Source organism: Marmota flaviventris, chromosome 18, assembly GCF_047511675.1.
Source record: "Marmota flaviventris isolate mMarFla1 chromosome 18, mMarFla1.hap1, whole genome shotgun sequence".
Classification (NCBI taxonomy): domain Eukaryota; kingdom Metazoa; phylum Chordata; class Mammalia; order Rodentia; family Sciuridae; genus Marmota; species Marmota flaviventris.
Genome location: NC_092515.1, coordinates 47,028,601 through 47,045,105, shown reverse-complemented (window position 1 = coordinate 47,045,105; position 16,505 = coordinate 47,028,601). Strand labels below are relative to the sequence as shown.

At 39.9% G+C, this 16,505-nt stretch overlaps 1 protein-coding gene across 2 annotated transcripts in view; it reads right to left on the bottom strand.

The window, feature by feature from the left end:
* The window catches only part of Prmt7 (protein arginine methyltransferase 7), a 36,696-nt gene that overhangs the window by 16,604 nt on the left and 3,587 nt on the right, over positions 1–16,505 (bottom strand). For both annotated transcript variants that reach the window (XM_027933204.2, XM_027933203.2), the window contains exons 2-6: positions 15,532–15,708; positions 12,805–12,841; positions 9,855–10,004; positions 5,714–5,822; positions 337–449 (exon numbers count right to left, since the gene is read on the bottom strand). In XM_027933204.2, coding sequence (XP_027789005.2) covers positions 337–449; positions 5,714–5,822; positions 9,855–10,004; positions 12,805–12,841; positions 15,532–15,626 — 504 coding nt within the window. In that variant the 5' untranslated portion in view covers positions 15,627–15,708. The remainder of the gene's footprint in view (positions 1–336; positions 450–5,713; positions 5,823–9,854; positions 10,005–12,804; positions 12,842–15,531; positions 15,709–16,505) is intronic.

The following is a 16,505-nucleotide window of genomic DNA, read 5'->3' as shown; positions in this document are numbered from 1 at the left end:
AGGCAAATGCTCTACCTTTGAGCCACATCCCTGGCCCCAACCCTTTTTAATTTTTACTTTGAGACAAGATCTCCCTAAATTGCCCAGTGGGGCCTCAAACTTATGACCCTCCTGCTTCAATCTCCCAAGTCACTGGGATTATAGGTGTGCAACACTGGCCCAGCTACACAGGGTCTTTCTACCTCAGCACTACTATGCCTCCCAAGCATTAACAGGTGCCTCAGGGTGTATGAAGAGCTACTAAGAACTGTGATAAACAAGATGCAGTAGTGAGCACTGTGTGCACAGTGGCTGAAATCAAAACAACACTCCCAAGGGAGGCCCTGACCCCACTACCTGTACAAGATGCCTATGTGCATGCTCATAGGAGGGCAGTGCTCCCTCTCCAATCAGTTCTGTGTCAAACAGCTCTGTGACCAGGATATTGGCTCGGCATGGCATGTCACCATCTGAAAAACAAAAGGGAATGGTGTCAGAGAACCCAATGGTTCAGTACACACACACACACACACACACACACACACACACACACACAAAATATATATATGGAAAAATGGCAACCTCACAAATCCAGGTTCAAGGAAAATGGGTGCTTTCTGCATTGTTCTTTCAACTTTTCTGTATGTTTAAGACTGGGGGAGAGTCTTGAAAAAAATAATAATAATATAAATAAAAACCCAAAAAGAAAATCTGATAAAAATACAATTAGAGGGCTGAGGATGTGGCTCAAGCGGTAGCGTGCTCGCCTGGTGTACATGCGGCCAGGCTTCGGTCCTCAGCACCACATACAAACAAAGATGTTGTGTCCGCCGATAACTAAAAAAATAAATAAATAAATATTTTTTTAAAAAAATACAATTAGAGAAGGCTGGAGCTATAGCTGAAGAGGTAGAGCACTTGCCCAATATATTTGAGACCCTGATTTTGATCCCTCAAACCACAAACAAAAAGACGGGGAAAAAACGGGGATGAGGGAAGTTCCAAATTGTCCAAACTGAAAATAAATCAGTCAACTATGTTGAATTTTTTCTATCCTTACTAGCAAAATTATTTGGAAAGAAAAAACTGAATACAAGTACTTCAAATACTTCTAGGCTGTTGAAAAAGGGCAAGAAAACCAAAGCAAGAGAGGTTGTCTGATGACTTATTCACTGGGAGTCTTGACTACAACCACCAAAATTGTAATTCATGATTTAGAATCCCCAGATTCCTTCCATTAAATCCTCTTAATTAAGTTGGTTTCTTGCCACCCAACAATCTCCTAAATAACTGCTGTTTTAGAACAGGGTGTTTTTTGTTGTTGTTGTTAACTCTTGTTTTCTAAACCTCTATAATGAAATGCTACTTCTACAAAATTATAAATTTTAATGAGCCAAGAAACAAAATAGACTTTAGAAGGGGCCATTCATCATGGAGAAACAACTGTAAACACTTAAAATGACTCATGAATTACAATTTGACAAAGCCCACTCATCTTCCCTACACAGAGGACAAGTCACACAGATGATGCTAGAAAAGAGAAACATAAAATGGTTCAGCAGGTTGTAGTAGAGAAAGCTTATGCCTGAAGTCCTGCAGGCCTGGACTGGATCTTGCTTTCTAGTCCTGAATCCTCGATTCTGACCATCAGTTGCCTCATTCATAAAACAAAGAGAATGAGCTCTGACTCACATGGTATTGGTTAGGACATCAAAGATACAAAAATCATCCCCTTCCTCTGAAGTACACTTGTGTGCTTAATGGCAGTATTTAGTAAAAGAGGTAAAGAAAAAACTTATTTTTCCTGGCACAAAGACCATTCACTCAAGTGGCCTTGCCCATCTTTCTGTGATGCCAAAATCCAACTGGAATACACTATCCCAAACAGACCCCACCCTACTGCCACATATCTGCTCCTCCTTGATGTGTTTCTGCCCAATCACATTGCCCAAAAAATGGCATAATTTACCAGCTCCCAAAGAGCAGGAACCCTGCCTTACCCATTCACTACTGTATCCTGGTGCCTAGGACAACACAGCATCCACTAATAGTCAACTAGTGAACACTAGCTGAATTCTTTATTCCTCTCTGTCAGGCTGGGGATATAGCTCAGTGGGCAGAGTGCTTGCCTTGCATGCCCAAGGCCCTAGGTTCAATCCACACACACACACACACACACACACACACACAAAACTGTGTCATTCCACAGCCAATCAATCACCAAGCCCTTCCAAAATAATTTTTAAGCCAATTATAAAACTTAAAATGATGTATCGTCCCAATTTGCTTCATTAAAATAAATACAAAACTTTATGATCTGGTGAATTTTAATAAATATTTCTTGAGAACCTGGTATTCAGTGTGAGGGGGAGGTACAGAGAGGCGTAAAGTGGGGCAGTTACTCCAGTCACTTCCTAAATCTTTGCCAAGTGAACAGAATGGATGGGTAAGCAACTGCTACTACCCATGATTGCTACGTAATCCATCTCTGGGGAACAAACCACAAACTTATATGCCATTTGTAAAAAGGGCACAAACAGAACCTTGGAGAACACACATTTGAGAACAGAAAGAACATAACAAAAAAGAACCAAGACTAGGAAATGCCCCTGGGACCCAGGAAGAGAGATTTTGAAAGGAATGAATCAGAGAAACACCTATCCTGCAATGATTAGAGAAGGGAAATAGGAAGATACCAAACTTGTCAAAGATGAAGCAACTTGTTGAGATGGGGTTAAAAACAAATCCCATGGGTTAAATCCCTAGTACCAAAAAAAAAGTCCATTTACAAGAAGTTACGTACCAAGCAAGGTTAACAATCTACTCACTAAACAAATTATCTCTGAATCCCTTAATGTGCCAGGCCATGTGCAGATAGGGAATGGAATTATTAGTAAGATCTACCTGGACCATGACCGCATGTCGCAGCTGTGAAGGGATACAGAAATTAAGTGGACAACTACTTAATTATTTAGCTATTGCAGTAATAAGTGCCCAAAGGAAAAGTATGAAGAAAGCACACAAGGGACCTGGCCTAATCCAGAGTATTTGTGAACAAAGCCTGGACAAGGGCATGGAGCAGAGTCACAGGAACAGCATTCCCTGCAAGGCCTCCTTTGTAGGCTAGTCTCCATGCTGTCAAGACAAATTTTCAAAAGTGAAAGACCTCCCACTTTGGGACACTATGGAGTATAAGGAATCAGACTTATTTGTCCACCATCATCAACCAAAAAACTGGGCAAGTGTTTTAGACAGTGAAAAAGAGGCAACACAAATTGTTCCCCAAGAGAGAAACAAATCAGTGAATGCTCCTACTTACTGCTCTGGCTTTTGGCACTTTCCAGATATTTGTCCAAGGGCCAAGAAGTAAAGCAGAGCACAGCAGTCCTACTGAGCTACACATACATAAACTAGATTCAAGAAAGTAGAGGCAGCTAGAACTGACCAGGGGAGGAAGCCAGAGAAAAAGTTACACAGAACAAGGGCTTCTGAACCACACAGGGTTCTCCTTAAATCTTAAACACAGGGTAAGATTCCGCAAAGCCAGGCAAAGCTGAACAATTTCCATAACCCTCAGAGGACTAGGAACACTCAAGTTTTGATCACCCCAGACTACAGAATCCTTGCAGAGGCCCTACTCATACCATAACAGTCTGGTCAAAGTAGTCTTAGAGCAGTGGTTCTTTTTTTTGTTTTGTTTTGTTTTAAAGAGAGAGAGAGAGAGAATTTTAATATTTATTTTTTAGTTTTCGGCGGACACAACATCTTTGTTTGTATATGGTGCTGAGGATTGAACCCGGGCCGCACGCATGCCAGGCGAGCGCGCTACCGCTTGAGCCACATCCACAGCCCAGCAGTGGTTCTTGACAGGTAAAACTTTTGCCCTGCCTTAGATACTGGGACATTTATAAATGTCTGAAACATTTTTAGTTGGCCCAAATGATGGATGTGAGGGGAGTGTTCTGGGCATCTACTGGGTAGAGTCAAGTGACCCAACTCATGCCAAGAAGACAATAGCTAGGCACGGTGATGTACACCTGTCTCAGTGGTAAAGCACCTCTGGGCTCAAACCCCAGTACCAAAAAAAAAAAAAAAAAAATTACTAAACATATGAAAAAGAAAAAATGTGACCCAGAGCCAGAATAAAAATGAATCAATTAAATTTTTTTCTTAGAAAAGAAAGAGACGGCAGAAATAAAACAATGTTAAAACTACAAAGATAAACTAAAAAAGCAGAAACAAAAGAGTACACGCTGACAACACTGCTAAAATTCCATTTCCTTGAAATTCTAGAAAGGATAGACCTATCCTAAAGAAAGTGCATCAATGGATATAATAGAGCCAAGGCTATTTGGGAACTAAGTATAGGGTCATGAGGAATCTTTTGGGCATGGTGTCAATATCCTATTATCTTGATTGTGGTGATGGTTACAAATGTGTTTCTATTTGTCAAAACTCACTAAACAATACTCTTAAAATAAGTTCATTCTTTTATGTGACTCATACCCTGATAACGTTGATTAAAATTTGGATAACGGGAGTCTAATACTCCCACGCCTTAGGCTTATAATAAATTTTGTGTGTTCTTTTCCCTTTTTTAAAAAATAATGATTTCCACACTTATTTGTATGCTTGTTATGTTTTAAAATAAAAGACAAAACTGTTCTTTTATATATTTCAGATTCTTCATATAAGAACAATCGTTTCAGTTATCATCATTATTATTATTGTTACTTTTATTTCTGCAGTGCTGGCAACTAAACCCAAACTCTTGTGCATGCTAGGCAAGTGCTCTACCACTGAACTACATCCTCAGCCCTTTTTTTTGGGGGGGGCGGGGGGTACCAGGGGTGGAACCTAGGGGCATTTAACCACTGAGCCATATCCCCATCCCTTTTTATTTTACATTTTGAGACAGGGTCTCACTAAGTTGCTTAGGGCCTCATTAAGTTGCTGAGGCTGGCTTTGAACTTAAAATCCTCCTGCCTCAGCCCGCCAAGTTGCTGGGATTACAGGCATATGCCATTGCACCTGGCCCAATATTCTTTTAAATGAAGAAACATACTGACTTTAGATAGATGCTTCACTCCTAAAATATTGCATTTTCAAAAAAATTAGTGATACCCATAACATACCACAGAAAATTTTTATTTGTGTGTGCAAATGTTTCAATTGTGCTCTCTAAACATGGCATGTGAAATTTTAGAAGTCTGAATCAAATTCCTAGACTATTAAAAATGCGCTGGATACCTCAAGAGCATGTACCATACAGGAAAATGTCACATGCTACATGCTGAGACATGATATCAGAACTATATAAGCTTCTTCCTGCTATCTTAGTTTTACTTCTGTCTGACCAAACTTTAGAGAGGTTGGCCATATAAGAATTCCAACTTGCATAAAGCAAAAGCAGTTTTCAGGGCTTGAGATATAGCTTAGTGATAGAACATGTGTGAGGCCCTGAGTTCAATCCCCAGTACTGAAAAAAAAAAGAAAGAAAGAAAGGAAAAAGAAGCTTTTGTTTGTATGACTGCTATTACACTTGATTAGCTCTGGTGTTTTCATAGCTGATTTGTTTTAACTAGTAGACTGATAAACATCAAAAGAAGCAAAGTGCATAAAGTCAGAGCCACTACACAGAGGACCTGGATTTATTCTAGGTAGTTGGAAAAAATGTTTTCCTCTCTCATACAAGAACAAATAAAACTTTCAACACAGGCGATGTAGATCTCACCTGGCCCTACAGTCACCTCAGTGGAATGCTTGTTGATAACCTTAATTTTATCACTGAAGCCATTTTTCTTCACAATTTTCACAGCAGCATCAGCCATAGGCTTGAAAACCTGGAAATCAGAGCCAAAACCCAAGGAAAAGTGAGCAATAAATACATCCTATCGTCTAGGGTTAGCAAGATATTCTGGCCGTCCAGGGTTAGCAAGATATTCTGGTCTTAAGATTTCTAACTTAAAGATTTCATTCTTTCCAAATCCTTAAATGCTTTATTCTACAAATATGTGTCATGCAAGTAAACATAAAAGGATGAGATTCAGGATTAACATGCATTTAGGAGCTTCCACTGCATACCCAGCAAAGCGGGAATAGAGAGGATCCTGCACTTCTTAGGAAGGGCGATAGGTGTCACTGCCATGCTATAGAGATGAAAGGACTTTGCCTCAAAAACCTGGTAAGTGTGCCACACTTTCCAGAGGAAACTGAGGCTGTTATTATGTTAGATTAAGTGTGGACAAATTACAGTTATGCTCAGAACTGTTCCAGATGCCCACTGCTGGCAGAATACATCCTACATTTCCTTACGGTACTCAAGGTCATCTAAATGCAGGCCACCTAACCTTCACAGCCATCCCCCAGCTCCCATACAATTCTGCCCCTGAACAATGCTTAGTTAGCCACACAGATCTCCCCACTGTCCACAGGCCAGCCTAAGGCTTCCCTATCCTGACCCCGACCTGCCATATCAAACCCATCTTCACAAGGCGGCACAAATCCTTCCCTCTCCAGAAGTCTTCCCTGAACTCAGCAAGTCTCCCTAAACATAAACCTCTCCAACTCAACCTGCCTAGTCTAGAGTCACAGCTCCAACCACATTAGTACATAAAACATACTAAGTCATATGTGGCCATACACAGAGTGGAAATACAACAAATGACAAAATCTCTGGTCACAATGACAAGATTTTCATTCTTTCCAAATCCTTTTCTGTATTTTCCACATTTTCAACTACGAACACATATTTCTTTACTATAATCAAGGGGGAAATTCTATATTTGGGGGAGAGGGAGTTTACTAGAGTTAAACCCACGGTGTTTTACTACTGAACTATATTCCCAGACCTTTTGTGTGTGTGTGTGTGAGTGCGTGTGAGTGTGTGTGTGTGTGTGAGTGTGTGTGTGTGTGTGTGTGTGTGGTGCTGGGGCCCAGACCTTTTTTGTATTTTTTATTTTGAGGAAGAATCTCACTACATTGCTGAGGCTGGCCTCAAATTTGCATTCCTTCTGTCTCAGCTTCCCAAGTCCCTGGGATTATAGGTGTGTGCCATTGCACCTGGCTAGAAATTATATATTCTTTTATAAAGAATATATACATTGTGTGTGGTGGGGGTGGGGGTGTTGGGGTTGTGGCTCAGAGGTAGAGTGCTTGCCTAGCATATGTGAGGCACTGGGTTCAATCCTCAGCACCACATACAAATGAAGATATTGTATCCACCTATAAATAAAAAATAAATATTTAAAAAAAAAAAAAAATATATATATATATATATATATATATATATATATATATATATATATATATATATGTTGATATGTTGGGAGAAAAAAAGAATATATACGTTGGGGCAGGGCGTGGTGGCAGTCTATTCATGTACCAGCTCCTGCCATAGGACCAGCATCTCTCAGACTCAACACATCCAATATAAATGTATTAACTTGAGCTGGGGATGTGGCTCAAGCAGTAGCGTGCTCACCTGGCATGCGTGGGGCTCTGGGTTCGATCCTCAGCACCACATTTAAAAAAAAAAAAAAAAAAGATGTTGTGTCCACCAAAAATTAAAAAATAAATATCAAAAAAATTCTTTAAAAATTAATAAATAGATAGATAAATGTATTATCTTTCCAACCAATTAAGCATATTCCTCTGGGTTCCTCTAACCAGTCAATGGTACCTCTGCCCTCCTACGTACCTGCACTAGGAAAACAACACACAAATTTGCACACTCCCTCCCATCAAAGCTACCACTATGAAGTGAATTACATAATTAGGAACAGAGCCTTTGGTTTCAGGTCTAGCTTTCCTGTTTATTAATTGCAGGACTTAAGTCCTTAACCTCTCTGAGTCTTAGTTTCTTCATTTGCAAATTAAAGATAATAAAATCTACTTTGGGACTTTTGTGGTCGGGTGCTTGCTTAGCATGTGCAGGGCGCTGGATTCAATCCCCACCCCCCCACACACACACATACACAAAGCCCAAAACAATAAAATCTACTTTAAAGCTATCAAGTCAACCATCCTAAAAAATTGATTTCTTTGTATCTGCTCAAATACCCTTGTGAGTCCCTTAAAGTACAGAAGAGGGTTTTTTTTTTTTTTAAATATATATATTTATTTATTTGCTTTTAATTACAGGTGGACACAATACCTTTATTTTATTTTTATGTGGTGTTGAGGATCAAACCCAATGCCTCACGCATGCTAGACGAGCACTCAACCTCTGAGCCACAACCCCAGCCCCTGAGCCACGAATCCCAGCCCCCAGAAGAGGTTTTTACTCCTTTCTATGAAATTCCATGACAAGTGCATAGTTTCTCACACATGTACTATAACTCTCAGGACTTGATCTCATGGAGACCTCAAGTCCATTTTCTTTATCTCAGGATAAATACACCTAACTCAAGAGGCTGAGGATGTAGTTCCATGGTACAGTGCTTGGCTAACATGTGCAAGACCCTGGGTTCAATTCTCAGCACTACCAGGCCAAGTATGGTGGTGTACACCTGTAACTCCAGCAGCTCAGGAGGCTGAGGCAGGAGGACTGTGAGTTCAAAGCCAGTCTCAACAACTTAGGAAGGCCCAAAGCCACCTAGCGAGATCCTGATCTAAATAAAATGTTAAAAAAAAAAAAAAAAAGGCTGGGGATGTGGCTTAGTGATTAAGAGCCCTCGAGTTTAATTCCTGATACCAAAAAACAATTTTTTTAATAACTCAAAATTTTATTTAAAACTCTTTACTGTGGCATGTAGGTCCTAGACAAACTGGTTGCACTCTACCTTCCTGATCTATCATGTCCTTTACCAAGACACTGAATAACACTGTTCTCCAAACAATATTTCCTTAGCCTAAAATAGCCACCTTTCTATAACATGAGTATCAGAGGCCACAGTGTAGGGATGACAGGGCAGGGAGCTGAAAAAAGCCTGGATAGAACATGCTGGACTGTTAACCACCAGACTTTACATGAAATAGCAAAAGAAAAAAAAAACCTATTTTAAGTCACTATTATTTTTGATCTTTATTATTTCCATCTCAATAACTGAATCCAATTTTGTAGAGAAAAATACTTAAATTCACACCCCCCTGTACACCCCAAATTTTAACAATGGTTAATTGTGGGTTAATAAACAACTTATATTTATCAAATTTCCTATAATATACATTATTTACATTTCAGAAAATTATGTTTAATGTTCTAAGAAATAGCTGATTGGTAAACATATGATAGATTGCTCCATAGGAACATTTAACTTTGCTGCATATTCCAATTTCCCAACACCAGGCCACAACCCAGAAAAATTAAATCAAAACCTGTTGTGGGGGTGGGGGCTGGGGTTGTGGCTCAGTGGTACAGCACATGCCTAGCATGTATGAGGCACTGGGTTCGACTCTCAGAACTGCATATAAATAAATGAATAAAATAAAGGTCCATCAATATTTAAAAAATTTTTTTTTAAAAAAAACCTGTTGGTATGGGGGAGGACTGGCAAAAGGTTTTTCTTAAGAAGGGAGTCTCACTATGTTGCCCAGGCTGGTCTCAAAATCCTGGGTTAAAGTGATCCTCCCACCTCAGCCTCCCAAGTATCTGGGACAACAGATGCATGCCACCACATGTACGTGTCATCAGTATTTTTGAAGTGCCTCAGTAAATCTGATGTGCAGCCAAAGACTAAGAGCCACTGTTTTCAGAGCAGCAAATGAGGTCATGGAATCACATTTGACTCATCTCTAAGTGCTAAGAACCTGGCTCTGCACAAGGAATGGAACACGCCCTCTATAAATGTTTATGAACAGACAGAGAAAGTGCAAAGGCATAAGGCACTTTCTATTTAAGACACAGGACACACGCTCAAAACAGTGTAGCTCACCTCAATAGCATAGCAGAAGTCAGCACCTGCTGTGACAGCCATCATTGACAAGAGTCCTGTGCCAGTACCAATGTCGAGAACTATGGCTTTCTGTCCTCTGTTCTTTACCCTGCTCACAGCAGCCCGGATACCCTGGTAATATTTTATATTCTAAGAGAGAAATAAAAGAGCTGTTACTTCACACCAATTATTATAAATAAGTAAAAAGGTGCTTTGCAGAGTTGGAGAATCATGGTTTGCAGCAACAATGTTAATCAGGACCCACTGACCTTTCCAGCCCCTGGAGGAACAACAGTGGCCAGCTGAGTTGGGTGGGCCTTCTAAGACTTCAGGAGCACTGCATCAGCTTCCAGCTCATTATTAAGTGATCATATTCCTTCCTCATTCACTCTTCTATACTCTGCTTAGTGATGCTGGGACAAGAGCTTTTTTTTTTCCCCCTAGGTGTTAGATACAGCCAATGGGGGAATAAGAGGGTGACAAGATGGTAGGAGCAGGGAGAATCTTGCTCCTTCCTACAAGGATGCTGCTCTGGTCAGAGTCCTCTCATGAGTAGCAGTTGGTTTCAGACCCAATTTCTCCCAGAACCTCCATAATAAGCCTCCTCAGAACCCTCTCAGAGAAGCAGCAGCCCTCAAGTTGTGATCCCTTTCAGAGGTGAGAGCATCAGCTCCCCAAGCCTGTACAGCCAGTTTCTGCAAACCTTAAATTTCTCCTTTTTCTCAGCCCTAGGTGAGGCAAGGGCTCCCTGCAAGCATTACCGCAGTAAGCTTTTTGTGTTCTTGCTGCCTTTTTTGGGAACCCAGGGGTGCTTAACCACAGAGTCACATTCCCCAGCAATTTTTTAAATTTCTGAGACAGGGTCTCACTATGCTACTTTAGAGTCTCACTAAATTGCTGAGACCGGCCTTGTACTTGCTATCCTCCTTTCTCTTTATATGCCTCTTATATCTCTTATTTCTTTGCTACCCTCCTGCTTCAGCCTCTCGAGTTGCTGGGATTACAGGCATGCATCACCCCATCAAGCTCTTTAGTTATATACATAAATTTATATGCATATGTATGTACACTTATGTATGTATCATTCATATATATATATACACACACACACACACACACACACACACACACACACACATATATATTAAATTCAGGGGTGCTTTACCACTGAGACATATCCTTCAGCCACTTTTATTTTTTTTAGACAAGTTGCATAGGGTCTCACTAAGTTGCTAGGGCTAACTTTGAATTTACAATCCTCTTGCCTCAGCCTTCTGAGCTGTTGGATTACAGGTGTGTGCCACTCTGCCCAGCTACTTTAGCTACATTCTTATGGACTTTTTCCCCTGGCTTTACTAGAGATCAAACCAAGGGCCTCACAGGCACCAGGCAAGTGCTATAGTACTGAACTACATTCCTTTTAGTATCTTTTAAGTTATATTCTTGTATTGAGATCTCTGAATTGATTGCACTATGGTCAAAGAGTGTTGCCCTGTGGATACCAGTCTTGTACTAGTTACTTACTGCTGCATAAAAACTTATCCCCAAATCTAATGGTCTCTTAATATTCCTTATTAACTTTATCAATTTAAAAAGACGTACAGATTTTTTTTCCATCATTTTTTGTTATTTTCAACAGAAAGATCAGGGTACCTATTCAGCCAAACCAATACAGATGTAAAATAAGATATCTCTGCTTCACTGAGCCATCAAGATAGAAAGAAGTTACGTCCTGCCAGGTGCAGTGGTACATGCCTGTAATCTCAATGGCTCAGGAGGCTGAGGCAGGAGGATCACAAATTCAAAGCCAGCCTCAGCGACTTAGTGAGACTCTGTCTCAAAATAAAAAAATAAAAATTTTTTAAAAAGTTGGGATGGAATGCCTTTTGGCCAAATCTCCTGGAAGCCACAGCAAAAAGGACCCGCTCTGCAGGGCAGACTATGTAATCCCACCGTTCAGCTTTGAAAAAGAAGGAAATCTTGTCATCTGTGACAACATGAATGGACAGGGGGCATGGGGCCAGGGTTTGAGGGTGGGCATTAAGTTGAAAGCCAGACAGAGAAAGACAAATACTCATGATCTGACTTATATGTCAAATATAAAGAAGTTGGAACTTAGAATCAAAGAATGGTATAGTTAAAGGGTATAAAGTTTCAGTTATACAGGATGAGTAAGTTCTAGAAATCTATTATACAACATGGTGACTACAATTAATACTAATGAATAGTACACTTGGAAACTACTAACAGAGTAGATTTTAAATATTCTTACCACCAAAAGAAGCATGTAGGTAAAGATATATTAAAATCTTGATATGAACATAGCTTGATATGAACATATATACACACATCAAAACGCCATATAGTACAACACAAATATATCCAACTTTTATCTTTTTTTTTTAAATTTATTTTTAGTTTTTGGTGGACACAACATCTTTATTTTATTTTTATGTGGTGTTGAGGATGGAACCCAGTGCCCCACACATGCCATGCTACCGCTTGAGCCACATCCCCAGCCCCCCAACTTTTATATTAATAAAGTTAAAGAGTGCAAAAAAAAAAAAAAAAGAAAGGAAAAAAACAGAGTCAGGGGTAGGATCCAGCCTTCTGATTAATTGCCTGACCATTACACAAAACTGTCTCTTAGTATTATTATCACATCATGATTCCTAGGGGAGTTTTGTTTCTTTTGTAGTACTGGGGACTAAACCCAGGGCCTTGTGTGTACTGAGCAGGCACTCCACAACTGAACTATATATACTCCCAGCTCCTTTTTACATTTTGAGCCAGTCTCACCAAGTTGAACTTGTGATCCACTTGCCACAGCCTCTCAAGCAGCTGGGATTATAGGCATGCATCACTGCATCCATCTCCAGAAGTTTTTAACATTCTCATATTCCAAGATTTCATACACCATATCAAAATAATGATTTCCCTTTACACTTACTCTGTCTTTGTCATGTAGCATATCTGCATAGGATGACCTAAAAGACAAAAAAAGACAGGTCAGAAACCTTTGTTCATAATGACACACATCAACGCATGAAGAGCATTCACAAATATAAATGCATTCCTCAATCAGATGAAACAAACAAATCATCCATTTTAAGTTATTATAATAGAATTAAAAGCTGTGATTCTCTGGTACTACAGAAAAAAATCTCAGAAACAGATGTTCCTTCTTAGACCCCAAAATGCTATGGTAATTAGCCCTGTCCTAATAATCTCATAGCCACTAGCATCCTGATCATGTTATATGTTATACAATTTCCTCCTTTGGAAGAATTCTAAATTCAATATCCCTAATCCTTGACCTAAGCTTGCATACATGTGCACCTTGGCAGGTGATGCTAGAAGGAGGAAGTGGGAAAGGAAAATCACACATTTGCTATGTAAGTGAAGGCCATCATCCATCATGTCTAGCATCTTCACTTCTCTTTATTTATTTTTTATTTTTTTTGTGGGGGTGGTGGTAACCAGGGATTGAACTCACAGGCACTCAGCCACATCCCCAGCCCTATTTTGTATTTTATTTAGAGACAGGGTCTTAGTTGCTTAGCACCTTGTTGTTGCTGAGGCTGGCTTTGAATTTGCAATTCTCCTGTCTCAGCCTCCCAAGCTGCCCAAAAAAAAAAAGGTACATCAACAACTAAAAAAGAAAAAAAAAGTTCAATAACTACAAAGTATTAAAGGGAGGAGAATCATTTATCCATATATTCTGCCATAGAAATTTACAAATCTATGGTCTGCAATTAATTCTGCACTTCATTTTCTCCCATAATACTACACTGTGTGGTTTCCAGTCTTTTGCTATGCTAACAAAGAATAAATTCAACCTAGTTGAGAGTAAAGAAAATTATATTTACTTGGGGTTAATTAGAATTGCAACCTAGGAAAACACAGATTTAAACAATCTTGAAAATGAGTTCCCTGCCCACTTTTTAAGGCATATTCACTCATCATCTTTCTTGCCTCATCAGCTACTCACTTTCCCTCACCACCACCAGCTCACTGCTGTCACTAACATTAAACATCAATCATCAAGGACTTCTCAGCAGCCTTGTTGGGCATGTCATCTTTCCTAAAACTCTCTCCCCCTTTTCACTCTGGCCAATCCCTCCTGCTTCTGCCTCTTGAGCTACTGCAGGATTTCTTCTTCAGCCTTTCATGTTCCACATCCTCTCAGAGACTATAACCCCTCCCTGTTTTAATTCCACTAATTTCAGAAGATCCTCTGTCTCCAGACCCACATGTCTATCTACCCACTGGCATATCCATCTGTATGTCCAAACCCAAACACATCATCTCCATCACCTTCCCTTCCTCAACACTGCCCATTCCTCCTGTATCCCCTCTACCTTAGGGGATAGCTAAGGTAGCTCCATCCCCTAGTCACTCTTATCAGAAATTTTGGTGCTTCTTCAACTTTCTCTCTCCTTCCATCACTGCTTCCAAACTCAAACTCTGAGTTACCAAACTCAAGCTCCCTCAAAGGTGTCTCTTTCTCTCTCCATCTCTACTGCCTAAGCTTTGGGCCTGCAATATTCACCCAAATGAATTCCTCTTTCCATCCCATTCCCCATACTGCTCTCAGCAAGTGTTCCAAAATACAACCTGATCCTCTTTCTCCCACTTAACATTTTAATTACTCAGAAAATAATGTACAAAGTTTTAGAAGTAAGGCAACAGTGTTGAGCCCTTATTCTGTAGCAGACACATATTTCATGCAATCTCAAGCAGCCCTAAGATAAAGATATTATATAGTGACATGAATATTATTTAACAAGGCATGTGGTATTATACTACAGGTTGGTGAAGTAAAATAGCATGGCCAAGTTAAGAAGTGGTGAAGCCCATACTTAAGCCCATGTTCCTCTTCCTGTGTTTTATTCCAACTCTTTACAATGTGATTTCCACTGACCTTTCAGCACCTTCTCTCACCACCTACTTTGGTGATACTGGGAATTAAATTCAGATATACTCTACCAGTGAGCTACAACCCAAGCTTTTCATTTTTTTCAAGACATGGTCTTGCCAAGTTGCCCAGTATAGTCTTGAACTTGCTATCTTTCTGGGTTAGCCTCCTGAGAAGCTGGGATTACAGATATGTACCACCATGCCTGGCTATGCTATAATTTTTTATACCTGTCTCTTCCATAAAACTGCACATTCCTTAAGGATGGAAAACCAATTTTCTCCATCTTGGTTTCCACAGTCCTAGCACAGTGTTTGCAAGTTGAAATCGCTTAATGATTGCTCAGTAACTACAACCACATACTTTCAAACATTCCTTCTAAGGGGGAAAAAAAAAGCATTTTTCTTTTTCTTTTTTACTCAAGAGAATCTGCCTATGTAAGTGGGTCACCATTTCAGTGATACAAAAATTTCATCAACTCCACTAGTACTGAATCTTGGGTCTTCTTTACAATACTAGATAGATCTTCTGAGACTGGTAAGGCAGCTACAAATGTCTGGCACTCCAATGGGCATGACTGTACCTAACTCTACAGATACCTTCCTGGTTAAACAGACCTGCTCATGAATAACACCAGCTATGATCATTAAGCACTGAGTGACAGTCTACTGGAGCCATCCCAGCATGGATTATAGGCATCTGCTTTGAGAAGAGTGCACAATCCAGCTGTAGTCCCAACTATGAACCTGCCCTTGTTACCTGGCAATCTCCTGGTGGTAGTCATAGTGTTCATCCTCTTCCAGCCACTCAACAGATCCTGTAGTGGGATTGGCTCGCCCACAGAAGACCTTCATGGTGCCACGAGCTCCCCAGTGTCTGGATAGAAAAGCAGCCTTGCCAGTTTGCTTCTTAAGAACAGATCTGATGGTCAGAAATCTATTCAATCATGGTACCCAAAAATGAGAAGAGGACAATAAAACAAAAGGTGAGAAAAAAGAATTAAGAAATTGACAAAAATATCAAAGTCATTGAAGTATTTGTTAATCACTATTTTCATCTTTCCATCAAGATTTAATTGATCTTGCCAAGCAGGAAGGTGCACACCTGTAATTCCAGCAACTGGGGAGACTAAAGCAGGAAGATTGCAAGTTCAAAGTCACTCAGCAATTCAACAAGGCCCTAAGCAACTCAGCAAAATCCTGATTAAAAAAAAAAAAAAAAAAGGATTGGGAATTAGAAAACATGTTGCAGGGGTTTATGTGGGAAACAATCCCAAAACCCTTATCCTGTGGTCCATGTACAACCACTTCTGAAGTCATTTAAAATTCAAGATTGTAGTACAGAACTTTGTTCAATGGAATTCCTTTTCTGCCGGTGACACTGCTGTGGATAAAACCAGGAATACAATATCCTTTCAGAACTGTAGTCACTGGCTTTATAATTCTGTATAATTAATTCCTTGCAGTGTTGGGGATTGAACCGAGGACATCACATGGTAGGCAAGTGCTCTACCACTGAGCTACACCCCTAGTCTCAAATAAATGTTGTTAGATGGGAACCATGCCCTGTATTAACAATTTTATGAATGACTGAACTTCTAGGTAAACACTTCCATGGATAAATCCCTCATATATTAGTATGACTTGTCCTCTTTCAGAAGGAGCACTCACTTCAGATTCAGGAGACATTCTCTGACCCTTTCCACATCCTCCAGAAGCTATGAACTCACATTT